The sequence below is a fragment of the Myotis nattereri genome, assembly GCF_964212035.1.
Source record: "Myotis nattereri genome assembly, chromosome: 13".
In the NCBI taxonomy this organism is placed as follows: Eukaryota; Metazoa; Chordata; class Mammalia; order Chiroptera; family Vespertilionidae; genus Myotis; species Myotis nattereri.
Genome location: NC_138088.1, coordinates 45,094,071 through 45,121,641, shown reverse-complemented (window position 1 = coordinate 45,121,641; position 27,571 = coordinate 45,094,071). Strand labels below are relative to the sequence as shown.

The 27,571-nt window shown below is 42.3% G+C and overlaps 3 protein-coding genes across 3 annotated transcripts in view; 1 reads left to right on the top strand and 2 right to left on the bottom strand.

Moving 5' to 3' along the window:
* Positions 1–1,344, bottom strand: part of PDCD11 (programmed cell death 11) — a 38,806-nt gene extending 37,462 nt beyond the window's left edge. Inside the window, exon 1 of the mRNA XM_081104788.1 lies at positions 378–1,344. The gene's annotated coding sequence lies outside the window, so the exon portion shown is untranslated. The remainder of the gene's footprint in view (positions 1–377) is intronic.
* ATP5MK (ATP synthase membrane subunit k) lies at positions 583–10,333 on the top strand. The gene is made up of 4 exons (XM_081104790.1): positions 583–721; positions 4,888–4,983; positions 5,079–5,171; positions 10,230–10,333. The coding sequence occupies exons 2-3, from the start codon at positions 4,897–4,899 to the stop codon at positions 5,166–5,168; spliced, it is 177 nt and encodes a 58-aa protein (XP_080960916.1). The 5' UTR covers positions 583–721; positions 4,888–4,896; the 3' UTR covers positions 5,169–5,171; positions 10,230–10,333.
* TAF5 (TATA-box binding protein associated factor 5) lies at positions 10,329–25,871 on the bottom strand. The gene is made up of 11 exons (XM_081104789.1): positions 25,292–25,871; positions 22,411–22,648; positions 18,865–19,180; positions 17,950–18,113; positions 17,710–17,845; positions 16,397–16,517; positions 15,590–15,719; positions 12,938–13,102; positions 12,061–12,238; positions 11,695–11,872; positions 10,329–11,370 (listed from the first exon to the last, which is right to left on the bottom strand). Exons 1-11 carry the CDS (start codon positions 25,848–25,850, stop codon positions 11,153–11,155), a joined length of 2,403 nt encoding a protein of 800 aa, XP_080960915.1. The 5' UTR covers positions 25,851–25,871; the 3' UTR covers positions 10,329–11,152.
* Between the last annotated feature and the right edge of the window lie 1,700 nt (positions 25,872–27,571).

Below are 27,571 nucleotides of genomic sequence, written 5' to 3'. Positions count from 1 at the left end.
GGAGGGACTGGTTCTGAGCGACTTGGGAATAAGAACCTAGAAAGGCTGGAGACAGTAGTAGACCGAGAGGGAGCCGAGGATCGGGGAAGGATGTTATGTTTCGTAGAAACAGGAAAGTGCAGTCTAGTTTGCTGAGAACTGGACCCGTAATCTCATTTCGGTCCAGGGGAAACTAGAGCTTCAAAGATGTAAGCCATCGGGTGGCATAGAAGGGGCTTATGATGTTACAGGGGCCCCTCGAGCTTCTGAGCCCGGCTCGGGTGGTAGAATCACTCATCCCGCACTGCGGGGCGCATGGCAGGCACCCGGGGGCCTTGCCCGGGGACAGCCCTGGGAGCCACAAGGTTTCCTCCCTGGTAGCCTTTGCCCCCACTCACCAGCCTCGCGCCGACAGCCAGCCTCAACTTCCGAGGCCGCGCCACTGTAGTCCCACGTGCGGAGGAGCCCCGGTACGGCCCAAGCACTGGCAGCTCTTCCGGAAGTGTGGGCGGGCTCAACGCCCTACTTCCGTTACTACGCGGGGGCCTGGCACAGTGAAGGGGGAGGAGATTTAGAGACAGGAAGCGGAAGACCGGGACTTCGAGCCATAGCCAATCGAGGCCTAAGGCTGAGTCGCTGAGGCCCGTGGAACGGGTGTGGGGGAGGCGCTTCTTCCGGCTGGCCGAGGGGTAGCTACGGACGTTGAAGGACACAGCCTGCGGAATCCGTGCTTTTTAGCGAGGTAGGTGTGCAGAGGAGCCTGGGCTCGGTCCTCGCGCTTCGGCTTGGCGGCGGCCTGGGGGCCGACCATTCCTAGTCCGGGAGCGCTGCGAGGTCTTCGCTTTGCGGGCCGAGGGCGGTGGGGGAATGGAAGAGGAGTTTGAGATCACGAGGCGTGGCGGTGCGAGGGGTCCGACGTGGGCTGGGCAGCCTCGGGGAGAGGCCAACAGACGCTACCAGGAGCTCCCGAAGGCCCTGAGATTGCGTGTTTCCGTTGAGAAAAATGAGGCCCGCAGCGAACCGAGTCCCCAAGGTCACACGGTGACGTAATATTGGAGGAGAACTTGAGAGCTGCTGACCCCAGCTCGGGCCGAGCTCATTTCTTTTCCTGTGGGCATACTTGTGTCCACCGAGCTGTGCTGCGGCGGCGGGCCAGCCAGACCTCCGTCAGCTGCGCCGCGGCCTGTGTCAGGGCGAGCTGGCGAGTGGGGGAGCGGGGCCCGGCCCTGGCAGTTCTCCGGGGTTAGACTTGGGCTCCCGGATGTTCCATCAGCGGGAAGGCCTTTCCGAGGCGGTAACCAGACCGCAGTGCAAACGCCTTCAAGTGCGGGCGGCTGGTTCTGGTACTTGAGCGGCCCTCGCTCTGCTTTGCTTTGCTTTGCTTCGCGATCTCACCGTTGCAGGTAGGTGTCGGGTCAGAGAGAAAATAGGAGGATGGAAAAACAGAGTACCTAGGGCAGTGAGCCACCTTGGCCCTTTTCTGAAATGCGCATTGTGCAGGCGAAGGAGAGGGGCATGGAAGGACTAATTACGCTTGATAGCTCTTATTCCCCGGTTAATTACAAACAAAAATGAAGACCCTGTTGCTTAGACCTTCCCCACCGACTGCCATTTAACCAGTAGTACCATTATTCTTAGTGATTTTCTCCATTAATATGTCTTTATTAATGATTTTCTCCATGAATATGTCTTTCTAAACCTAAGTATTACTCGGAAGGAAAGCAAGTTTCAGTTCGATTATTCCACAGAGGTTTCTGACCTTTGCCCAAAAGTAACCAGCAGCTTGCCGAAGAGTGAGTGCAGAGTGTTTCCAGGCTTTGCTCCCGTTCTTTTTCTTTTTTTTAATATTTTCGTTGATTTCAGAGAGGAAGGAAGAGGGAGAGAGAGATAGAAACATCCATGATGAGAGAGAATCATGGACCGGCTGCTTCCTGCAAGTCCCCCACTGGGGATCGAACCCACAACCCGGGCATGTGCCCTTGACCGGAATCAAACCTGGGACCCTTCAGTTCGCAGGCCGACACTCTATCCACTGAGCCAAACCGGCCAGGGCTGCTCCTGTTCTTGATCTCACCAGCAACATCCATTTCTGCTCTCTGCTCCATGTTAGCCTCTCAAACCCAGTCTTCCTTTCAAACCCAGATTAAATTGCAGCCCCGGTACCATGCTGTCCAGTTGGAATTAGTCCTCTGTGGACGATCACAAACATCAGACTTCGTCCCATATTATGTAGAGAGAATTTTAAAGCACCTTAAATTGTTTCAGTTGCAGACCACATCCTCCTAAAATCTTTTGTTAGGCACAGGTAGTGGGGGTTATCAGTTAATAATTTGACCTATTTAAGTCCTTGTTTATGGTAGGGTTTCTCCTGGAAACCTGCTTGATACTATAAGAATTCAAAAAAAAATATGGAGGTGAATGGGGGGGGGGGGTTGGAGTATGCCTTTAATAAGTTTAGTAACATGAAACAGGTAATATAAAAGCTTCACCATAAAGGTTTCTTTTAATGGAGATGTTCCTACTTGTGCGTACAAGCCAAGGCCACAGAGGGGTCCTTCATTGCTCCAAGAACATTTTTTTTTCTTTTTTTTTAATTTTTATTATTTTGTTGTTAATTCTCACCTTGGGATATTTTTCCTTTGATTTTTTTAGAGAGAGTGGAAGGGAGGGGGAGAGAGAGAAACATCGACGTGAGAGACATCCATTGGTTGCCTCCCCACGCGCCCCAACCTGGGCCAGGGATCAAGCCTGCAACGAAGGTATGTGCCCTTGACTGGAATCAAACCCAGGACCCTTCAGTCTTGAGGGCTGACACCCTATCCACTGAGCCAAAGGGTCTAGGGCTCCAAGATCGTTCTTGAAACAATTCAAAATTAAGGTCATTTGTCCAAATTTTTCATTGCCAATTCTGTGCACAAGAATGCCTCTGAAGGCCTTTAAATGGTAAACAGAAGCGTGCCAGTTTCCATAGCAATGACTTCCTCACAGATGTCTCCCTCTTCCATTTCATCAAGAGCCAGCCGTATCACTGCCACTGCCTACCAATCTCGACCGGACCTCGACCGGCTCGTCTATGTTGCCAATCGACTCGGCGTGGCGTCGGTCGTGGTAGATAGGTGGTCATACATACGAATTTTCAAGTATTGTTCTGGTGACCTTTGGATGTGCCTTTGCTATTTTTATTATAAGAGAAATAGATGTATTTGTAAAATACATGGGTGCCATAGATACAACTCCTCTAAAAGTTTGCTATATATTTTTCTATTGTTTCCTGATACTGCAGTGTTTTTCAAACTTTAACATACATCAGAAACACCTAGAAGGCTTATTAAAATGGATTGCTGGGCCCCAGAATTTCTGATTCAATAGGCTTGAGGTGTAGGGCCTGACAATTTGCATTTCTAACAAGTTTCCCAGTGATGTTGATGCTGCTGGCCTACAGATCAGACTTTGAGAATCATTGATGTGTTCTATAATACAATATTCAGAAGTAGGATTTTTTTTTTTTAATTTAACTTACCTGGGGACACATTTGCATGTCAGTAAGTAAATAAAGATCTACACACATTGTATTTCCTCCAATGGAAACCATCATTTATCAATTTCTTGTAGGTGGACTTTTAGTTTTTCCAGTTTACTTGCATAAACAGTATTTCTGTCACCATCCTTCATCCATGTAGCATGTTTCCACTTTGTAATAGTTCTGGAAGGGTAAATTCCTGGAGAACAAATGAACCAGCTAGATAAAAGGGTATACTAATTTTATAATTTAATAGATAATGCAAAAATGCACTTTAGAAAGTTGTACCAGTTTATACTCTAGGTAACAAAGAAAATGTTTATTTTTCAACAATCTTACTACTGCTTATTATCAGAATATTATCTTTGCTAGTCTGCTAAATATGGCTTCATTTTACATTTCTTTGATCTTGAGGCTGATTATCTTTTTATGTTTTGCCCATTTGTTCTTTTTATTTTTTTAATATATTTTTATTGATTTCGGAGAGGAAGGGAGGGGGAGAGAGATAGAAACATCAGTGATGAGAGGGAATCATTGGGGATCAAGCCCGCAATCCGGCATGTGCCCTTGACCAGAATCGAACCTGGGACTTTTCAGTCCGCAGGCCGACCATTCTATCCACTGAGCCAAACTGGCTAGGGCTGTTCTTTTGATTTCCTTGACCTAAGATAATTAAAATATTTGCCCATGTTTTTTAATCCTCACCCAAGGATATATTTATTGATTTTAGAGAGAGGAAGGGAGATAGAGAAAAAGAGAGAGAGAAAGAAAGAAAGAAAGAAAGAAAAAACAAACATTGATCGGTTGCCTCCGTTATACATCCCAACCTGGAACCAAACCCGCAACCTTTGTTTTACAGGACGATGCCGATGCTCCAACTAACAGCCACCTGGCCAGGGCTTGGTTTTCACTATTTACATTAAATCTTTTATCTATTGTTGTGTAAGAAATAAGGATTCCAGCTTCCCTACCACCATCAGCTACTATGTATCAACTCCACTTAGTAAATGATTTCTTAAAACAGATTAATTTTTTAAACTGATTAATTCCAACTACATTGTACCATGGTATTGATAAAGCCAGAATTGAAAACATCAAGCAATATTGCATCAGAAAGTAGACTTAGAGACTATTCTTTTCCTATGCCTATGATTTGACATACATTCTGGAGTGTTGCGTAAAAGCAACCAACGTAAAGTTCTCCTTCCAAAAGTTTCTCTTATCAGCGAGGCTTTTTTCACCATCTTTGCTAATCTATGTTGGGCAAGACATACGTAAAAATTTACAATATTTATATGCAGTGACTTTCGATTTTTAAACTAAAAAATATATATTTTTAAAATTGCCTCCAAACCAATTTATTGTTGCCTTCTTTCTTTTTTTTAAAGATTGAAATCATGGCAGGTCCAGAAGCTGATGCCCAATTCCAGTTCACTGGTATCAAAAAATATTTCAACTCTTATACTCTCACAGGTAGAATGAATGTAAGTATTAAAGATACCTTTAAGCAGTTATATTTTAGAATTATATTATAAAGTGTGACAGTATATCCTCTTTACTTCTTCCGTTCTTTTTTCAGTGTGTAATGGCTACATATGGAAGCATTGCTTTGCTGATTTTATACTTCAAGTTAAGGTCCAAAAAAACTCCAGCTGTGAAAGCAACATGAAAAGTAAGGAATTGACATTTAAAAGTTTATAACTTAGCCATTTTGATATTACAGTATTTTTCCCTGGCTATAAAAGTAAATCATTGTCACGATGCAAAATTTATTACATACAAGAAAAAAATAAAGAGAAAAATATTACTCTTATTCCATTACCCTGACAATTTTAGTTGCCATTTTGGTTTAGTTCTTTTTTGTATATTTTATTTGGTTTCCATTGGCTATGACTACAGATTGAAGTAGGGTAAGGATTATAAATGTCTTATAATAGGTGTGTTCTCTATAACTTAATGCGTAAGTGCTGTGGGTATATGATTTATTTTACAGAGGAAATGTGTCTCCTATTAGATTTTGTTTTAATATAAATAACATTACAATTAATAATGTAATGTTATTACATTACATATGAAGTGTACATCTATGATTGTTTCTTAGGCTGAAGGTTGTTTCTCAAAGAGTTCTGGGACATCCTGCTTTTTAAGAGGTTGTCTCTCTTGCCCCAGCCAAAGCTGAATAATATTAGTTTGGGGGTTTTGTTAATTTGTTGAGTAAAAATAATCTGTCTTTTTATGAAGCTGTACATTTTTTTTGATTTTGCTTACCATTTGTATTGTTCTTAACATTCTTTTTCATGTGCTTTTCTCATTTAATAATTGGGACTTTTGTCTTTGTGAAGACCTTATTTCTCTCATATAAACTCTATGTAATAATTATTAACCAACTTTTTAAATCAGTTGCAAATATATCTGGTTTTTTGCTAGTGTGCTAGTTTCAAGGTGTCCTTTAAGTCATTTTTTATTTTTCAATTAAAATTGACATATATAATATTGTATTCGTTTCAGGCATACACCCTAGGGATTGGACATTATATAACTCACTAAGTGATCATCCTAGGAATCCATACACTATACATAGTGATTAGAATATACTCCCTATGCAGTACTTTGCATCCCCGTGACTATTCTGTAACAACCACTTTGTACCTCTAATCCCTTCATCTTTTTAATCCCCCTCCCTTCCATCTGGCAAACATCAAAATGTTCTCCATATCTATGAGTCTGTTTCTGTTCTACTTTTTTACTTTGTTTTTTAGATTCAGTCATTGATATGTATTTATTGCCATTTTGTTGTTCATATTTTTTATCTTTTTTAAAATTTCTTACAGAGGACTCCTTAACATATTATGTAATACTGATTCTGGTTTGGTGGTGAGGAACTACTTTAGCTTTTTCTTGCTGGAAAGCTCTTTACATATCCTTCAATTCTAAATGATAGCTTTGCTAGGTAGAGTAATCTTGGTTGTAGGTCTATGCTTTTCATCAATTTGAATATTTCTCTTTGTTTTTTGGGTTTATTTTGTTTGTTTGTTGTTGTTGTTAATCCTCACCCGAGGATATTTTTCCATTGATTTTTAGGGAGAGTGGAAGAGAGAGGGAAAGACAGAAACATCGATGTTAGAGAAACACATCGATTGGTTGCCTCTGACCAGGGCCAGGGCCAGGGCCTGAGGAGCCTGCAACCAAAGTATGTGCCCTTGACCGGGATTGAACCTGAGACCCTTTGGTCTACAGGCTGACGCTCTATCCACTGAGCCAAACTGGCTAGGGCTGAATATTTCTTGCCAATCCGTTCTGACCTGCAAAGTTTTTGTTGAGAAATCAGCTGAGCTCCCTTGTAGGTAACTACTTTTCTCTTGCTACTTTTAAGATTCTCTCGCTACTTTTAAGATTCTCTTGCTACTTTTAAGATTCTCCCTTTGTCTTTAACCTTTTGTATTTTAATTATGATGTGTCTTGGTATGTCTTGGTGTGGGCCTCTTTGGGTTCATCTTGTTTGGGACTCTGCACTTCCTGGACTTGTATGTGTATTTCCTTCACCAGGTTAGGGAATTTTTCTGTCATTATTTTTTCAAATAGGTTTTCAATCTCTCTTGTTCTCTTTCTTCCTATGGCACCCCCATGATGTGAATGTTGGTACACTTGAAGTTGTCCCAGAGGCTCCTTATAATGTCATTTTTTTGGATTCTACTTTATTTTTGCTGTTCTGATTGCATGTTTTTTGCTTCCTTATGTTTCAAATCACTGATTTATTTCTTGGCTTCATCTTCTCTATTGTAACTACCTGTAAATTACTCATTTCAGTTCATTTACCCTTCATTTCTAACTGGTACTTTTTTTTAATATATTTTTTATTGACTTCAGAGAGGAAGGGAGAGGAAGACAGAGATAGAAACATCAATGATGAGAGAGAATCATTGATCAGCTGCCTCCTGCCTGCCCCACACTGGGGATCAAGCTCACAACCCTGGCATGTGCCTTGACTAGGAATCGAACCATGACCTCCTGGTTCATAGGTCAGTGCTCAACCACTGAGCCACGCCGGCCAGGCTCTGGTTCTTTTTATTTCAGAGAGGAAAGGAAAGGGAGAGAGAGATAGAAACATCAATGATGAGAGAGAATCATTGATCAGCTGCCTCCTGCACACCCCCCACTGGGGATTGAGCCCGCAACCCAGGCATGTGCCCTTGACCGGAATCGAACCTGGGACCCTTCGGTCCGCAGGCCAGTGCTCTATCCAATGAGCCAAACCAGCTAGGGCCTGACTGGTTCTTCTTAATGGTTTCCATGCCCTTTTTTATGCTGTTGAAGTTCTAAGTTCATTGAACATTGTTATAACCAGTATTTTGAACTCTGCATCTAATAGATTGCTTGTCTCCATTTTGTTTAGTTATTTTTCTGGAGTTTTGTTCTGTTCTTTCATTTGGGACACATTTCTTTGTTTTCTGATATTGGTAGCTTCTTTGTATTTGTTTCTATGAATTAGGTAGAGCTGCTTCATAGAGAGGCCTTATGTACTAGGTGTTCTGCAGAATCCAGTGGCACAGCTTCCCCAATCACCCAAGCTGGGCACTCCAGGTGCACTCCCGTGTGCACTCCCATGTGGGCTATGTACACCTTCCTGTTGTAGTTGAGCCTTCATTGCTGTTGGCACATCAATGGGAGGGACTTAACCTGCAGCCCAATCGTCTGCAAGGACTCGCTGCAACTACCAACCACCATGGAGGATTAGCTATGCTGGGACCCGCCCCACAGAGCAGGACTTACTTCAGTGGGGCTCTAGTTCCCACTGAGTCTGCCTCTTTTATTTATTTATTTATTTATTTATTCTTAATATATTTTTATTGACTTCAGAAAGGGAGAAGGAGAGAGATAGAAACATCAGTGGTGAGAGAGAATCATTGATCAGCTGCCTCCTACATGCTCCCTATTGGGGATTGAGCCCGCAACCCAGTCATGTGCCCTTGACCGGAATTGAACCTGGGACCCTTCAGTCCACAGGCCGATGCTCTATCCACTGAGCCAAAACAAATAGGGCTGAGTCTGCCTCTTGAGTGTGTTGATTGTGAAAGTGGTTGGATGGTGCTTCCTCATGGTCTAAAGCTGCCCATTGGATGTGCTGAGTCTGGGGTCTTCAGAGAAGTGCAGGCCAAGGTCAGCCACCGCCTGACTGCCACCTGTTTTCTGCCTGGGGCCACCTGGCATAAGTTGCAAAGTAATCTGCAAATGGCTATTTGTGTTGGTCTTGGAGGTGCCCAGGTGAGACCAAGCTGCAAACCAAGGGTGGCTACTGCTGGTGCTGGCTTGGGACCACTTAGTGAGAGGTACAGGGCACACTGAGGCCAGATGCTGCTCATTTGAGATATTTTAGCAAAGTCTGAAGCATGAGCCAAGACATGCCATTCACAGGGAAAAGACCCTGGAAACAGCTTTGGTGGGCCTTCTAGTTGGGTAGGGCAGGTCTTGAGGAATCACCAGGGCAAGGCAAACAGTGTGAGCCAGGTTGATGGAGACTCAGATATGGTCCTGTCTGCTGGCTTGGTTGGGGGAGGGCTCAGAAAGGGAACAATGGCCTCTGCCAGCTCTTTTTTCTGACAGAAAGTTGCCTAGCTCTCACCTTGATCCCGACAATTCATTTCCTCCCCATATGTCCCTGGTCTTTCAAGCTGCTGTCCTAGTACTGGAGTTCCGAGGGAGAGTCAGAGTAAATCCATGTGCAGGCCCTTTAAGAGCAACTGCTTGGCCTAGCCTGTTAGCTCAATGGTTAGAGCGTTGGCTGGTGGACTAGAGGGTGACAGGTTCTATTCTGGTCAAGGGCTTATACCTTGGTTGTAGGCTCCATCCCTGGGCCTGATTGGGGCGCATGGGGGAAGCAACCAATCAATGTCTTTCTCTCTCTCATACTGGTGTTTCTTTCTCTACTCCTCCCTTCCACTCTCTCTAAAAATCAGTGGAAAAAATATCAATTGAGGATTAAAAAAAGAGGAACTGCTCTTAATTCCTTAGTTGTAAGACTTTCATTTAGCTAGTTTTCAGATGGTTGTTCGGTAGTTTAGTTGTAATTTTGATGTGGTTGGTTTCAAATTTTTATATAAGCAGTTCTATCTTTTCCTTAAATCCCCATAGACTTCATTTGCTCCCAGCCCCCATTTATCTATGCTTGAATGAATAAATATTTGTGTTGGCAATAAATGTGCAAAAAACCCAAAATCCAGATCTTTATCCAATGTAGCTTCCCACCGATTCCCTCTGCTCTTAAGAGCTTTTCTAATCTTTAGGAGATTGAATATCCCAGGATGCAAATGTAGTATTTTGCTCAATTTTCCATATTAGGTACCTCCTAACTCTGGGAGAGTAGTTGTAGCCCCATTATACAAATGGAGAAGTTGTCTCAGTTATTAAATAACAGATGCATAATAGATAACATACCTGTTTTCTACTGTTTAAAATGTTACTTTATATACTTGACTTTGCCAGTAGCCTACTTTTAGGATCATACTGAATTGTTGGCAGCTCTTTTGTTAAAGGTGGAGTGTTAGGTTAAATTGTATTAAGCTGAGATAAACCTTAATTTTGGGAGTTAGACTCCTTTGAAAATTTGATGTGAATTTGCATTCAATTTCAAGGGGTTTTGGTTCATGGATAGTCCTATACTGATAATTTGCTGAATGTCTTAAAAGTAGAATTGAACATGATTGCGTCTAAACTATTTTTGCTTTGTTTATAGGATTATAAACTGTACCTCATCTGTTAATTTCCCATGCCTGGAGAAGCTAATGTCAACTCATCATGTGATACTCAATTTGTACAATAAATTATGAACCTGGAAAAGCTGGTTGTCTTTATTTACAAGATATCAAAAATATAAAAACTGTACAAAATGCAACAAAGGCAAAAACTGGCAGTGACTTGGTCTGAATTTTAGTTTCCCAAAGCAAGGCTCAGTACTGGAGGTAAGCAACTGAAATGTCTGTCTGACTTCAAGTGTACAAGGTTGTGTATAGCCATTTTAGCTGAAGTAGAACATGGAAGCTAAATTTCTTCACCTGATTTCTAGAGTGGGTACACTCAGCATCTAACAGGTGTAAATTCAGATGCCAGTGGGTAGCTGTACTTCATCTAAATCCTAGAAATGAATTGTAGTTCGCCCTACCCAGTTACATACATTCCACTAGTCATAGCTACGCAAAAACGTTAGATCATTTAACATAATACTTGAGTGCCATACAGTAACTACATTTTTACAGCAGAAACAACATGCTCATAGAATTCTTCAGCTAAAATTCAAGATGGTATTATATTACTCAATTTGAATCTTGAAGCAGGATGAATTGTTGAAATCAATTGGGGGTTTTTCTAAACATAATAAATTAAAATAGCGTTTGAACAGAAAATGCATAGTTTCCACACATTCCAAAGCACCGTAAATGTCCCCTCCACAAACATAATACCTCTTATTCAACTAAACAGAAATTAGTTAAATGCAGTTGCTGTAGAAACGTGGAACTCTCCTGTTCAGATTTTCTAAGCAGCATACTTCCAGATCCATATAGACAAAACATTCTTTGTAGCTTAAATTAATCACTGAGGTATTTGCTTTTAGTCTCCCTTTTCAAACAGTAGCTTCCAAAGGTCTTTAATACCGATGGTTTATTGCGGACTATAAGCTCCTGCAGCTAGAACCAAGTTTCTTCTAGTAAAATGGAGATGTACAACTGGTGTTGATTTGGTCATATATGTTCCCAACAGTAACTCCTGTGAATTCTCAGGTAAATTTATATGCCCAGTGGCTGTAGTAAAGTCATCAGTCTCTAAATCTTCAAATGCTTTGACAGCATCCCATAACCGGACTGTATTATCCATTGAACCTAAGGGAAAGTCAAAGGAAACCATTTAATAGCATCTACCGTATTTAGCTTCTGGCATTTTGCCAAGTACACTTTATGTATTTACTGTATATTTCCGGTGAAAAATCTAAATAAACCTGATTAACAACTCTATTCCTTCTAAAGGAGCATTTCAAGCAGTTTAATGTGAGAGGTCAATATACATGTAGAGCCATACTGTGGAATCATGGCTAAGGAGAAGCAAAGCCTAAAGCAGCAGGACTTAATTTTGCAATTGTCAACACTCATTGTTTCCTGTTAACGCATCATTTACCCTTTACCACAAAGCCATTTCTAGTTATTTACCTGATGCCAAAATTTCACCATCTCTACTAAACCTAAGCGAACAGACTGTATCGGTGTGGCCTTTTAATTCTCCAACCATCAAACCATGTCCAATATCCCAAAGGAGTACTCTGCCATCTGTTGCTCCTGTAGCCAGGAATCTCCCATTGGGAGAAAATGTCAAGGAATGAATTGGTCCCTAGAAAAGAAGTTCATGGAAAGAATCAATAGTAGGGCTAAAAATATTTAGGGAAATAAGACAAAGAATTTTTAGTGTAGTGGTATAAATAGTATCTTTAGAATATATGTATCATTGGTTTGTTTTTAAAATACTTTTCTCAAAAGCAGCCTTGTGTGCTGGAATAATGAAGGTGTACGTAAAAATACCTTGTGTCCAGTGAAGATCCTTACACAGTTCCCATTCAGGACATCCCAGAGCCGCACAGTTCTGTCTGCAGAGCCCGTAGCAACATAATTAGAATTTGGATGGAATCTGGTACAATTTACATCAGCAAGATGGCCAGCAAATATCCTTAAAGGCTGATAGTGGTCTGTGGCCCAGAGCCTTTTTAAAAATTTATTAAAAGCAAAAGGTGATAATTAGTTAACTACGAAATACCACAATTATCCAAAGTAAATACCCATGTGAAATGTTAGTTCCAAATGAGTCCCTCTCACCTGAAGGAAAGATGGAATGATTGAGACTAGCATTCTTAAGAAAAATGAAGTTGATTTGGTACAAACATTTTATAATTTTATAATTGAGTCCTCTCCTCTTCCTGCTCCCCCTCCACCCTTCTATCCCATCCAACTCCTAGTCTAACCCATAGGAAAGCTTTAGCCACCACAAAGTTTCTAACCTGATCTACTTCATCCTGAACTTTTAAGGAGATGACAGGGAAACAGGTGCTACAGTAGTAGTGAAAGACAAGGTTAAATAGCTAATTTTAAAAAAGAGAAAGTGAAAAATATATTTTAAAAACTACCTAAAAAAAAGTTGTAAACAGCTGATGATAGGCAGAGAAGGTGTGTTAATAAGCTAACTTGAGGAAGAAAAAAGACTTAAAACTCTTCATATAGATATATAGAATATTAATACTCTTCCCAAATTCATTTTCAAATAAGGAGCTATAAATGCTGACATTCTCAAAAAGTTGATCCGGAATAATAGAAGTGAAAATGAGTTTGGCTGGAGTTTGTAATTCCCAACAAGAAACCATTCTGTTCTTGAATAAACCCAGTTATAAGACCGTAACGTACTTACCGAGCTACTCGGTCATGGCCCCCAGATACAAAATAGTATCCATATGGAGAAAACTGTGTGTCCCAAACTGGATAGTTGTGTCCTTTATATCCCACCAAGCAAGTAAATGTTTGAAGACTCCACAATCTAACAGTTCCATCCTCTGAAGAGGAAAGCAGATAGTTCCTGAGAGAAGAGAATATATTTGATTCCCAGAATAACTTAGTTACCTGTCCAGTTTCTGTACATTTTAATATCTACACTAATAAAAGAGAAAAATGGTAATTGGCATACGACGCTACCCTTTTCATTGGCTAATCAGGGCTATATGCAAATTAACTGCCAACTAAGATTGGCAGTTAACTGCCAACAAGATAGCGGTTAATTTGCATATGTAGGCACAATGCAGGGAGGCGAAAGGGAAAGCAGGAAGAAGCCCCCTGCCACTGACAGTGATCGGAAACCCAGGGGGGAGCTAAGAGCTGAGGGGCAGGGCAAAGGCAGCCCTGGGGCCGCCTTTGCCCTGCCCCCCAGCCATGATCAGAGAATCAGGTGCCTTTTCCGCCCTGGCCAGTGATAGCAGGAAGTAGGGGTGGAGCCAGCGATGGGAGCTGGGCATGGTCGAAGCTGGCAGTCCCGGGAGCTAGGGGTCCCTTGCCTGGGCCTAAAGCGGAGCCCACTTGCGGGGCCGCTGCAGCTGCGGGTCCCCGCTGCCCGGGCCGGATGCCTCAGCCAGAGGCGTCCTGCAGGGGCAGGGGCGGAGCCCGTGCAATCGCGGCGCCCCCCGCTGCCACTGCAGGTCCCTGCTGCCCGGGCCGGACGCCTAGGCCAGAGGCGTTAGGCCTGGGCAGGGGCGGAGCCTACAACCGCGGGGAGCTGGGGGTCCCCTGCCCAGGCCTGACACCTCTGCCGGAGGCCTCAGGCCTGGTCAAGGGGCCGATCCGGTGATTGGTGATCGGAGGGTGAGGGTCAACTCCTCTGGCCAAGGCATCAGGCCTGGGCGGGGGGCTGGGGGGTCCCCTGCCCAGGCCTGATGCCTAGACCAGAGGCATCAGGCCTGGGTGGGGGGCGGAGCCGGGGATTGGGGGGATATGATGGTCCCCTTGCCCAGGCCTGAAGCCTGGGTCAGAGGCATCAGGCTTGGGCGGGGGGTGGAGCAAGCGATCAGAGGGAGATGCGGGTCCCCTGCCCAGGCATGATTCCTGGGCCAGAGGCCTCAGGCCTGGGCGGGGGTCAGAGCCAGTGATCGGGGGAAGATGGGGTTCCCCTGTCCAAGCCTGACACCTCTGGCGGAGGCGTCAGGCCTGGGCAAGGGGCCAATCAGGTGATCGGAGGGTGATGGGGGTCTACGCCTGAGGGCTCCCAGTATGTGAGAGGGGGCAGGCTGGGCTGAGGGACACTCCCCCCCCCCAACACACACACCCAGTGCACAAATTTCGTGCACCGGGCCCCTAGTCTATATATAAAAGGCTAATATGCAAAGTGTCCCCGTAGGAGTTTGACCAGGAGTTCTATCACTTGCTATGATATGCACTGACCCCCAGGGGGCGGTGCAGAACAAAGAAAGGCCCCGGCTGGCAGCCTGGGAAGGGAGGCCCCAGCCAGCAGCCAGAAGGCCCCGATCAGCCCTGATCATCAGCCAGCCGTAGGCACCCTACCCATGCACAAATTTCGTGTACTGGGCCTCTAGTATTAAATATGCTGACATGCTACATCTAATTTCTAATTTATACATGGTATTCACAGTAGGTATAAGTACTAAACAAACTAATGTTAGCCGTGATATTCCACAACTGAGCACCTACAGAATGAAATTTATTTTTTTAAAAAACTCAGTTTTTGATTTTAAAATGAAAATGCTATTTTCCTATCCTGTGTGAGTTTTAAAAGAATTTAAAAGGAATTATCTTTTTGACACACAGGCAAATACAAAAACACTAGGCACGTGAGTAATCATCTACCTTTTTTAGGGATAAATACAAAAGTTTAACTATTCCAAGTATTATGGTTTTGGCAGAAATCAAAAGTTTCTCTCAAGTAAAAATGTATCCCTCAAGTAAAAATGTATCATCCTGCTAAACCCTATCAAACAACAAAAACCTCATTCTCAAAGGCTCATAAAGATGAAAATCGTGATGGATTAAAAGCTAATATCTATCCAAGTAAGATACAGATGGTATGAATACAACATACCCTTCCATTTCTATGGAATGTCAGATCATGAGAAATAAGCAAATACCTATTTGTGGGTTACAAATTTCCTTTTCAGTATTCTTAGTCCTTTTGATTGTACAAAGATATAAATCTTGAATTAATAGCTAGCAAGCCTTTAATCTCAAGAATCTTATAAATTTAGAGATGATGGAAGACAGCATTAGCCACAAACCCAAAGAAGGAACCCAAAGAAGCAATTCAAATTAAGGGTTATACTAAACTAAAACTAATTTTTAAAACCAGCAAACCCTGAAGTCTATAAATTTGGGTATACATTAAGTTGCTATCTTTTACAGCCAAGATGAATTAGCAAATGGCAAGATCTAAAAGATAATGATTGACAGGCAACCATAAGATTTTTCTAACAGAAAATTTCCTAACATTTGTAAGTTTCCAGTAAACTTTTATATAATTTCAATATAATACAGCAGTACTTAATTTTTACTGTTTATACTTTACCTATCTGGACTGAAGCTGGCTCCATAGACAGGCCCACTGTGACCATACAAAATCTTTAATTCGCTTGCTGTTTTCTCATCCATGATTCTTTCTAAGACATCATCTGATTCTTTGTCTATGAGGCTAAGATCTAAAATGGTCCAGAAATACTGATTTTTAAAAGTACATTCATTAAAACATTTTAAGGAAATCACTTTACAGTTCAGAAGAAGAACATTTGAACAGTTCTTCTGGCATACCACCCACTGTGCTAATGCCTCTAAATTAGGTGATACTATTCCAGTAAAGAGCAGAGGAAACTGAAGTTCAGAAGAGTTAATAATTTGCCAGAGTGCACATAGCTATTCAATGTTGGATCTATGACTGAAACTCAAGTTATCCACTATATCACAATGTTTCACAAAAATGAAAGCTATGGAAAAATTATTAAAAATGTATTACCTTGTTTAATAGGATAACAAGGAACTCTTTAAAATGAAGTCCTGATTTTTTTAAAAATGTCAGATTTTTTTTTAATTTTTTTTTTTTTTAAGGAAAATGTCAGATTTTTAACCTTAAGTTTTCTAGCATATTTCCCTCATTCTACAAAGGAAAAAATTGAGGCCCAGAGAAATTAAACCAGTCTAGTACTCCAGTCTCCTGATTGCCACTCCAATGCACTTATCACTATTGGGAAATGGTAGCATTTTGAGTTAATGTAAAATCAAGTGACAGTCAGCTAAGATCACAATCTCTGGTGTATATTCCATGGGAATCAAGACTGGTGTAAACTAAGAGTTCACAACCTGACAGGTTCATCTCAGTTACCTGCTGCTTGTTTGACACTACGAAGCTTTTTGGGAGTCACAGACCACACTCTGACAGTTGAATCTGCAAAACCTCCAGCAATCAAACTAGAATCATCAGTGACATCCACTGCAGTAAGGCCCTGCCAAGGGAAAAAAAAGGCTTTATACTAAACAATACTGTTTTAGGGAGGCAAAAATTACAGTCATACCTTAGAGAATAAATAGTAATAACTACTGCCCTGGCCAGTGTGGCAGTTGGTTGTGCATCATCCTGTACACTGAAAGGTTGCTATTTTGATTGCTGGTCAGGCTTCTGCCCAGGTTTCGGGCTTAATCCCCAGTAAGGGGCCTGCAGAAGGCACCAGTCAATGTTTCATTCTCACATTGATGTTTCTCTCTCTCCCTAAAAATCAATTTTAAAATCTTTAAAAAAATAATGATAGCTATTTTTCTCATATAAAAGATCATTTGAGATTTCATTCTCCTATGAAACCAACTGTCTGAAATCACTTACTTTTAGAACAGTGGTTCTCAACCTTCCTAATGCCATGGCCCTTTAATACAGTTCCTCATGTTGTGGTGACCCCTAACCATAAAATTATTTTTGTTGCTACTTCATAACTGTAATTTTGCTACTGTTATGAATTGTAATGTAAATATCTGATATGCAGGATGTATTTTCATTGTTACAAATTGAACATAATGAAAGCATAGTGATTAATTACAAAAACAATATGTAATTATATATGTGTTTTCCGATGGTCTTAGGCGACGCCTGTGAAAGGGTCGTTCGACCCCCAAAGGGGTCGCGACCCACAGGTTGGCGACCCACAGGTTGAGAACTGCTGTTTTAGAACATGCCATCATTTACCCCTTTTTGCCCTCCAAATTTGGCGTATGATATGAAGCAAATGTTAATCATTTTTGCATTTTACTAAATATATCCTCAGCAGCCTATTTTAAAGAATCTCTATAGAGACATGTGAAATTCTTAAAAAACACTAAGTTTATGTAAGTACTTAAATCAAATTCAATAGAGATGAACTAGTTGCCTCTTCCTGAAAGGCTAGCAGAAGAATTCTGATCACTGAAACCAGGGGCACATGTACGCAGGATTCTCGTATCTACAAGTTGCTAAAGTTCTTTTAAACATTGCCTTCTATCTATTCCTAGCAGTGTCCAACTCTCCTTTCTTAATAGGTGTCTTTAAACTGTATTTGCATCAAGAATTTAAATAATAAAACTCCATTTTAATTAACACATTTCTTTTAATAGTATATTACCATTTTTACATGATTTTCCAGGAAGAAACTGCCCTATTATTTTACCAACCTGGTAAGCATTGAGGAATGTATAGAAACAAATGGAAGGTAAACAGTCTGGCCCAAGGCGCACGCGTTTGGTGGTTTCTTTCATATTCATTATCTTATCCAACTTATCTGAATCTTTCAACTCAGGAAGAGGGATTCTATGAAAGAAAAACAGACTGAAAATTACTCTATTAAGAAACCAGAACCCTGTAAAGCATATCAACTTATACTTTCACACATGTTCCTGAGGTTTTTCCCTCACCTGTTTTGAGGTGGAGCATTGGGATCCTGTTTTTTGCTTTTGGATCCAATACTATCTTTTTTAGGCTTCTTCTTTTTAGGTTTTCCTTCTTCATTTTCTCCTTCTTCATCCTCATCATCCAAAGGCACTTCAATTTCTGGCTCTTTTAATAAACCAAAAAATACCTACAAATCAAAAGAGCCAACATTTTAAAAATTATTTTTTGTTCATTAATACATCCTTTTCGTATCTTGACAAGATGAATCACAACTACAAATGTAGTACTTTATACCCTGAAGCAGATTCTGTACTTATTAACCCAATAGCCAATTTCCCGAACTTCTTCCTTACTAACAGAACCCTGATTTGTTGGAGCAGCAATATGATCAGTTAAATAATTTCTGTTCCTGGGCTCCCATGCAGCTAGGAATGGCCATATAATGTCATCCTGGGCAACAAATATGCACACAAATATGCAGGGTAGAGTTTTAGAAAAAAATACTATTTCCTGATTAAAAAAAAAAGAGAGAGAGATTCAGCAGGGATATGCCTTTTGCCCCCGCCCCTCCCGCCGCCTTCCTGGAATGCAGCTGCAAGGCTGGAGCTCCAATAGCCATCTGTGAGCACAAAGAAGAGAGTTACATTTTAAAGATGGTGAAGTAGAAACTAGGAGCCAGGGTCCTTAATGGCGCGTGGAGCCCTCATGCCAGCCCAGGAGGGCTTTCCTCTGTAATATCATTTTATGTGAGAGAAAAACCCTTAATTGTTTCAGCCTCTACAGTCAGGGTTCTGTGAAATGCAACCATTCCCCAATTCTCAAAAAACTTAGTAATAGTGTAAAATAAATCCCAAACTAGCTGTAAGAAAAATGTGTAGATGGAAATGCTACAATTTTTCATAATCTGTATTATATAGTTCTTAGGTTTATTCCCATACCTTGGATTTGTTTGCCTCTCGTTTAGCCTCTCCTGCCAAACTTCCCACCATCGCATCTATCTGTTGCTTACTACGCGGCATCCCATCAAAGATGTCAATGTAGAGGTGCTCCTGAACTATGTTCCATATCTGATTGTTCTGTTTCTCCTGAAGATGCCTCTTCAAGAGTTGGTACGAGTCACGGGAAATACGCAGAACAAATTTACTTGTTCGAAAATCCAACATGGTCTCATTCCCTTTCATGTGTTCCTTTTTGGTAAGACTAGATAATACTCGTAGGTCATCTTGGTAATAACATTCCTGATCTCCATGGAACCTGTTTCAGTGATTTTAAAAAGTCATTTTTCAATGTAATCATTAAGGGATCTGCCTCTCCCCCATATATTTATAAACATACCAGAATATACTCAACGTGTCTGAATAATCCTGGACTAAGCTGTAGGATCAGAAGTGACTTATTTCAAAATTACATTTCAGTTTCTGAATTCATCCTAAAAATTACTAATTTAACTCTCTAATGAAATGTATCATACCATAAACATTTTAAGAGAATTTGAAATAACAAGTGAATAAATGTTAAGATATCCACCATTGGTAGATAAGTCTCTTCTGAATGCCACCATTGGTAGACATTTAAAAATGTTAGAATCTCTGCTTTACTAAATTTTATGTTCTCTTAAAAACCCACTTTAAAAAATTTCTTTATGAAAAATTTCAAAAATATACAGAAGTAGAAATTAGTATAATGAATTCAATGAACCTATCATCCAGCCTTTCAACAATAATCAATGAATGGCTTTCTCATAAAACCCTCCATTTTTAATGATTTCTTATATTCTTAATACCAGACATATTTGTTAAACATCAGTACTTTAATAATATGACTATAGAACAAACAATGTCAAAGAACGAGCACTTCCATTTACTCCCCATTATCAAAGCAATTAAATAAAGCTTATAGCTTTGGTAACAATTAGTAAATTTAAATGTATTTTTGTTTATACAAATTTTTATTTTCCTAATAAAGTAAAATTAAAGAACATATATTTGGCATTCACTAAGCAGCAAGCAATGCAAAAACATTTAGAAAACAATGAACATAAGATATCATGACCCTAGCTGAGATAGACACATATTCAAAAGATTCCTAAACTGTTACCTGTGTTACCCTATTATGACTCATCAAGACATGAACTAAGGGTTCTAAAATTTAAATGAAAATAAAAATCTCAGCCTCTTAGTGGTTGTATCAGTCACTGTTCATAACCTCATCTGAGCATTGGATCCAGGGAAGGGCTGAGATTGTAACAAGGAGACAGGGAGTACCCTAGGATATTCCAGCTTCCTATGTGAGATTGCTATACCATGAGAAAAGAAGAGGTTTATTGATGACAATACTGTAAGAAAAATGAGCTTAGGGTAGGAGTCCTATCACCATCAGCCTTGCTTAATTGTTTTTCCAAAAAAAACTGAACTACGAACATCTGCTTTATGTCTTCTACTAGCACCGTGGAATAATGAATGAATATAATGGCGTAGAAGCCAAGAGTCCCGAGTTTTATTATTTCTCTATTACCACTACCTGTGTTATCTAACAAGTCCTGGCTTGTAGGTCTATTGCTTGTACTAAAGAGCTCTCATTCAAACTTTTGAGTATTGCCTCCTTTTTTTTTTCTTTTTCTAAATGAAAACCTTTAGAAGATTTCAGTCAAGCTGCAGGATTCTCATATCACTGCCTCCTTTCTTAAACACTTCTTTTCTTTGGCTTCTATAACTCAACACTCCCCTGGTTTTCTTCCTACTTCTCTGGCCTCTCCTTTTATCTCTTCTACTTGGCCATCTCTTCTACTTCTTTTATATTTCTTCTACTCCCAATGTCAGAGATCCTCAAGGCTCGGACCTAGCCCTCTGATTTATTTCATACCCCTCCCAGACATTCTCATCCATATCCATCAAAATTACACAAATTCCAATTTATGGTTCTAGTCCCTACCTCTCCTCTAAGCTCTAAAGGCTTATATATCATCCACCTATTAACTTGACATCCCTTAAAAAGTCAAAGGCATAGTCAAATCTGAACTCAAGTCTTTTCCACAACCTGACAAACCCTTAGGAAAGTCATGGAAGGGTATTCTCTATCTCAGTGAAGGGCACCCCTATCCATCTGGGGGAGCCAGAAACCTAGGGGTTATCAATAATATCTTCATCTCCTTCACCTCCATATCCAATCCATCACCAAGTGCCTTACCAATATGTCCACCCCCTTTCACCAATACTACTACACCCTAGTCCAGTGTTTCTCAACAAGTATGCTCCTGGCACTTGGGACAGAACAACTCTCTGCTAAGTGGGATTACCTGCACATATTAGAACACTGGGTATCCCTAAGTCACCTGCTCCTCCCCCCTAGTCACTATGACCACCCAAAACACCTCCACACATTTTCCCAGTTGAGAAACACTACAATATCCTCCAAAACTGGTCAATCTATAGACACTCTGTACCCCCACCATCTGTTTTCCCCAATGCATATAGGTCCTTTCAAAATGCACATCTAATAATGACATGATCCTTCAATGACTTCTTTAGCAGAGATGCCTCACTGTCTCCAAATATCCATTTTTCTTTCTCCCTCCACACTAGAACACCTGAATGGAACACATGTTGACCTAGCATAGTGACACCTAGGTAAAGAGCAAGCACATTTCCTACCTCTCTTGTAGACAGGTGTGACCGTTGAACTAATGACATAAAAAAAGGAAGAAGTGCAATTGCTTAGAACCATCCTGTGCCACAGGTGGAAGCTGGATGACAGGGATGGTAGAGCAACAAGATTGAGAATGCCCAGATCCTTGCTAATCAAGGACTCCATACCAGCCCTAGACTGCCTAACTCATAAGAGAAAGAAATAAGCTTTTATCATATTTAAGCCTCTATTTCGTTTGGGTTTTCAGTCACTCTCAGTCTAATTTAATCCTAACATAGCTTCCTGTTCTCTTGGGGTATTTTATTTCTGCCAGTATGTTCAAGTTTTCAATGAATTTCAGCCAGATCTACTTCTATACAATACAATCCCCTACTGCTCTTAGAATAAACAAAGATCTTCAACCTGGCCCAAGAACCTGCCTATTCCAGCCGGTAACCAACTGTCCAGTTTCATGTTGTACCACTCACCACTCCATACTCTTTAGCCACACTGCCCTTCTTTCATCTACCATGATATCTACTGTCGCAGAGCTTAGCTTTCACACATGTGTTTCCCTTCTCTTCATCTAGTTAACTCCTATCAAATCTTCAGATCTTACCTCTGGGAGCATCACTTCCTCCGGGAGCCTTCCATGACTTTCCTAACTAGATCAAACCCCCCTATTTTAGGCTGTCATAGCACCAGGTACCTCTCCTTCATAAAGTACTTTTTGAGTTGCAATCTAACATTTACCAGTATGTAATCACAGGTGAGTATACACATTATTTATATATATGTATGTGTATATATACACACACACACACGGTGTATATATATAATATATATTAAAATTCACATACTTCTCAAAGAATGATTTTGCTTCATTCTCATGTTGATTGTAGACTAGTTCCAAGTACATGTGTACAAACAGAGGATAAAAGAGTTGGGATAGCTCTGCCCGATGGCAGTCCAAGGAACATTCAATGAAGTGTTTCAGTCCACTGTAGTATTCTTCATACATTGTGGGGTCTCCTTGCTGATTGTAAGCTGACAGCACAGCACTGACATCTGGCTGGTCTTCCACAGCTACACTTCCAACTGTTTAAAAAAAAAACAAAAAACAGCTTTCAAAAAATAACCTAATATATACCAAATGTCTAGGACTATTTGGCTAAGGTCCAGAGGTGACTAATGTTTGTCTCACTCTCCTCTCAAACTCTTTCCCCCAACACAATCACATAATCCTTTAATGCAGCGGTTCTCAACCTGTGGGTCGCGACCCCTTTGGCGGTCGAACGACCCTTTCACAGGGGTCGCCTAAGACCATCGTGCATATCAGATATTTACATTACGATTCATAACAGTAGCAACATTACAGTTATGAAGTAGCAACGAAAATAATTTTATGGTTGGGGGTCACAACATGAGGAACTGTATTTAAAGGGCCAGAATGTTGAGAACCACTGTTTTAATGGGATTTTTACTGTTTCAGTCACCCATCCAAAAATCCTTCCGCTTGTTCATATCTTAAAACAGAATTTTTTCTTTCTTTCTTTCTTTATTTATTTATTTTTGAGAATACATTTTTTAAAGCTGGGGACAGTGAAGGAAGGGCTTACGACAGAAGAAGCAACAGGAGAGAGCCTAGGCCAGGCTGCTTTGGCTTACTGAAGAGTGAGAGAAAAGGGGGCCTTGGGGGCAGGTTCAGGGGGTCAGCCCTGGATGAGCTGCCACTGCCCATTGCTCCCCTGGTTCCAAGTCTCATGAGGACCTTAGGAGAATTTAGGAGATGCAGGCCTGTGGGGGAAGAAGAGGGGAAAGGGAAAGGCATGGCTGTGGTCCTAAAAGAGTGTACCAAAACAAAATTTTCAGTACTGTGTAACTTTCTTTGTAACATCCTATCCTGTGTTAGCTTCATATGTATACATCTCTCACTCCTGTAAGCATTTTAAGGGTGGGAAGGACATGCCTTATTTACATCTCCAAAAGATATACCTAAAACAATTTCCAGAACCACCATTTCAAGGCAGAAAACATGAGTATCTATATATGTAAAAGCCAAGTGGCCTGAATGATAGAAGGACCGGCACAACCGGTCACTATGATGCACACTGCAGGGGCCAACAAGCCTGATTGAGGCCCTGATCGGCCCCTCCCAACCTCCTGTGGCCCCTCCCCCTGGCCAGCCGCCCCCATCAGCCCCCCAACCCCAATCAGGGGTGGGGCCCTCAGGCCAACCCCCTCCATCCCTTCCCCGCACCCCCCCCACTGGCCCGCTCCAATTGGCCCCCACTGGGGCGGGTGGCCCGACCCCACCCAGGCACGAATTTGTGCACCAGCCTCTAGTTCATTTATAATATAGCAGCACCAAGTAATGATTGAATCAGAGTTTGTTGGAAATTTTTAAGTTGCAATTAAAGTACTGTTATGCTGTTTACTGCACAAATGATATAAATTCTTTTGGTTACTCTGATGGCCTTTTCTTTTCCTCCATACCGGTTGGTTTCCGAGTTATGATCTAAAATGTAGGTCAAGTTTCTCAAGAGATGAGAGATTGTAACAAAATAACCAACAACATAATTCACCCATCAGATAGTTCACTCACAAAATTCAGCATTCTGAGAAAATTCCTCTCATTCATACTTTTGCACATTTCCATTTATGGATCACAATGCTATGTGTTCATACTTCACTTCTGGCCATGCTGCAACGATTAGGTCTCACAAACAGAGATTAATCTGGCTAGAAGCTCTGCAATGGATAATTTAATTCAACAAACATTTATTATGGGCTCCGGATCACTTCTGAGACCTTATGCTGCATGTGAGGTTTCCTGCATGAACTCCGTAAAAGCAGTTGCTGGGGAAAGGAAGGGGGCCCTCGGGTGCCAGGCATGGATATCTGGGCATAAACTTTTCAATGCCAGTCATTTTTACATACATTATAGCTGAGCCTCACAATAACCCACTTAACAGAGGGGGACACTCAACCTTAGGAAGAATAACTGTATCCGCATCACACAAGGAAAGCAGCAGAGGCACCATCTGAACCCAGTCTGTCCGACGCCTGTTCCTAAACGAATGGTTCTCCAACGTTCCCACACATCAATACCCCCTGGAAGCATCCATTCAGAAACTGCAGCTTCCCAGATCCACTACGTCTGAATCTGCATTCCCCAAAAGACTTAAAACTCGTGGTAGTTAACCTATATTTTGAAGAAGAAAAAAAAAAAACACGCTGGCTACACTGTGTTCCATCGCGCCCTGACTGTGTCGTCCGGAGCAGGTCCCGCGGCTTTTCTGTTTGCTCGTCTCTAAAGCAGAGATAAATGCACACCTTTACCGTGGAACTGAGAATGATGATACAGAACCTAAATATGTACGGTACCTAACGCACGCTGGCATAGAACTGTACAAACTGCCAGTGTTCATGCGGACCTGCCCAGGGCTCGAGCGCACATAAGAGGAAAGGGACCAAAAACCTGAAGGTCCCCGCTCCCGCGCCCACCTTCCCCGCGCGCCCCTCCGCCCCGCAGCCCGCAGCCTCCGGTGGAACTGACAGCTCCGCCGAGAGGGTTTGGCTGCGCAGCCGGCGCGCTGGAGAAAGGGGCGGGCGTGCGGCCCTAGAGGCGGGCCCAGGAAATTCAAAACAAGCCCGCAGAGGTGCAGGCCCGCCATCCCCGGCGTTCCCGGCTAGCTCCCCTTCGTGCCGGCGCTGCGTGCCCGGGACCCGGCAGCTCACCTTTCCCCGGAGCCGCAGGACAGGTCGCTGAGCCCGAGACGGCGGCAGCGCCCGAAGCGCCGGTGCCCGGAGGGTCGGGGGCCGCAGGGCCGGGAGCCGAGGCGGCGACCCGGCTGAGAAGCGCGCTGGCCGCCTCGGCGCCCGCGCCGTCCGCCTCTCCCGGCGCGCCGGAGCCTGCCGCTGCCTCCTCCAGCAGCCGGGCCTCGCGGCGCAGCGCCTCTTCGGCCTCGCGAAGGTTGCTCTGCCGCAGAAACTGCAGCACGGCCAGCAGAGTCTGTCGGTCGTGGGGAGCGCCGGCCTCCGGAGCGGCGGCGGGCACCGGGGCCGCCCCCGCCGGGGCAACGGCAGAGACAGCCACCGAAGGTTTGGGGGTCCCACCATCCCCGCCGGCTGACGACGCCGCCGCAGCGTTCCCGCCGCCACCATTGGGACCGTTATTGGTGGTGCCGCCGCCACCCTCGCCAGCGCCGTCCCCCGCCTGAGGAGGTAGCAGCGTTGGCGGTCCATCAGCCTCTATCTTGACCGCCACCTCCGTCTGCTCCTCCGCCAGCGCCGCCATCTTGCGGCTGAGCCACCTTGTGCCGTCAAGTGTGATTGAGTTTTCGCCACATGGAGGGCGGGGAGAAGCATTTTACGACACCTTTGGAGGGCAATTTACGGTAGTGGGCGGGGCGAGAAAGCGGGAGTAAAGGAATTAGAGTGAGAGCAACTTTCAGAAAGTAAGTGACAGAGAGGCAGGAAGTTGGAGCTGGCGACCGCCTATTGCATTTGCCTGAAAATAATTACCATTTATTGCAGACCAGCTATATTCAGGCATAGTGGTGGACGGTTTACACTATATGACCTTTAATTGAACAATTTTACAAGGTACTATTATTCTCACTTTACGTATGACTCAACTGAGACCCAAAGAAGTTACATAACTTGCTAAAGTCACGCGAGAAGAAAGTGCCAATTTTCGAATCCAGGTCTTTCACGGAAAAGCATATACCATTTGCCAGAGGGAAGCTTCTGAGATACTGATAAATGTTTTATATTTTTATCTGGGTGGCGGTTACTTCCCCCCCATCCCCCCGTTTTTACTTCAGTAAAAATTAATCAAGCTGCACACCTAAGCTCTGTGAACTTCATAGCACATGATATATTTCAACAAAAAGTTTTAAATATCTAAATTTAAAACTGTGATTGTGTACATTCTGTATTCGTGCCATGTTTTCATTATGACAAGTTGTAAAATTTCTATATTTTACTTGTAAATTTTAAAATAGTATATGCCATTTTGCAGTGTGCTTCTCTAGGTTATAAAACCCTGCTGCATATTTTATCTGACTTGTATCTCACAACTCTGTGGGATAGGTGCAAACAAGAAAAGTGAACCTGAGCCCTAGCTGATTTGGCTCAATGGATAGAGCATCAGCCTGCGGACTGAAGGGTCCCAGGTTCGAATCCGATCAAGGGCACATGCCTGGGCTATGGGCTCCATACCCAGTAGGGGGCGTGCAGGAGTCAGCTGATCAATGATTCTCATCATTGATGTTTCTCTCTCCCTTCTCTGAAATCAATAAAAATATATATGAAAAGTGAACCTGAGACATTGGGAAGATCTAGCACAATTATTCAGGTTATTGGTTTTGAGGTCTTACTAGCTTTCTTTGACCCTGATTACCCGCTGAATCACCTCGCGCAAGTTACTTACCTTACCCCAGTTGCCCAATTTCTAAAATAAAGACAATAATAGTACCTCAGAAAGTTGTGTGGGGATTAAATAAGATAATGTGTATATGATACCTAACACATAATAAATAGCTAGCTATTGGTTATTTTTACTTAAAAAGTTTTCTGTAAATGTTAAAGTCCAGTCATGATGTTGATGGTGATTTCAAGACTGTAATAGAAAACTAATCTAATTGGATATGCAAAGTAAGATTATGAAACATGGGGTGTGGGGAGGGAGAAATTAAGCAAGAATTGATTAGCATTTACTTAGCACTGACCAAGAGAGAAAGAACCTGAATCTGATGGTACATGCTTATGAGATGGAGAGAATTCATCCTTTTCCTCAGGATCATTCAACTAATTTTTCTGATTCAGGATTCACTAGTTGGTAGTTGATAATTAAGTACGTAGATGAGCGATGCCATGAATAATAAGCCCAGATGTGTTTTCTGTTCCATGGGAAGATGTTTTCCTCCATTATGACTAGTAAGTTAACATTCTGATGCATACATTAGTCTCTCGAATCAGGCCCTGGAAACTGGGTCCACCTGTACAACTGAAGCC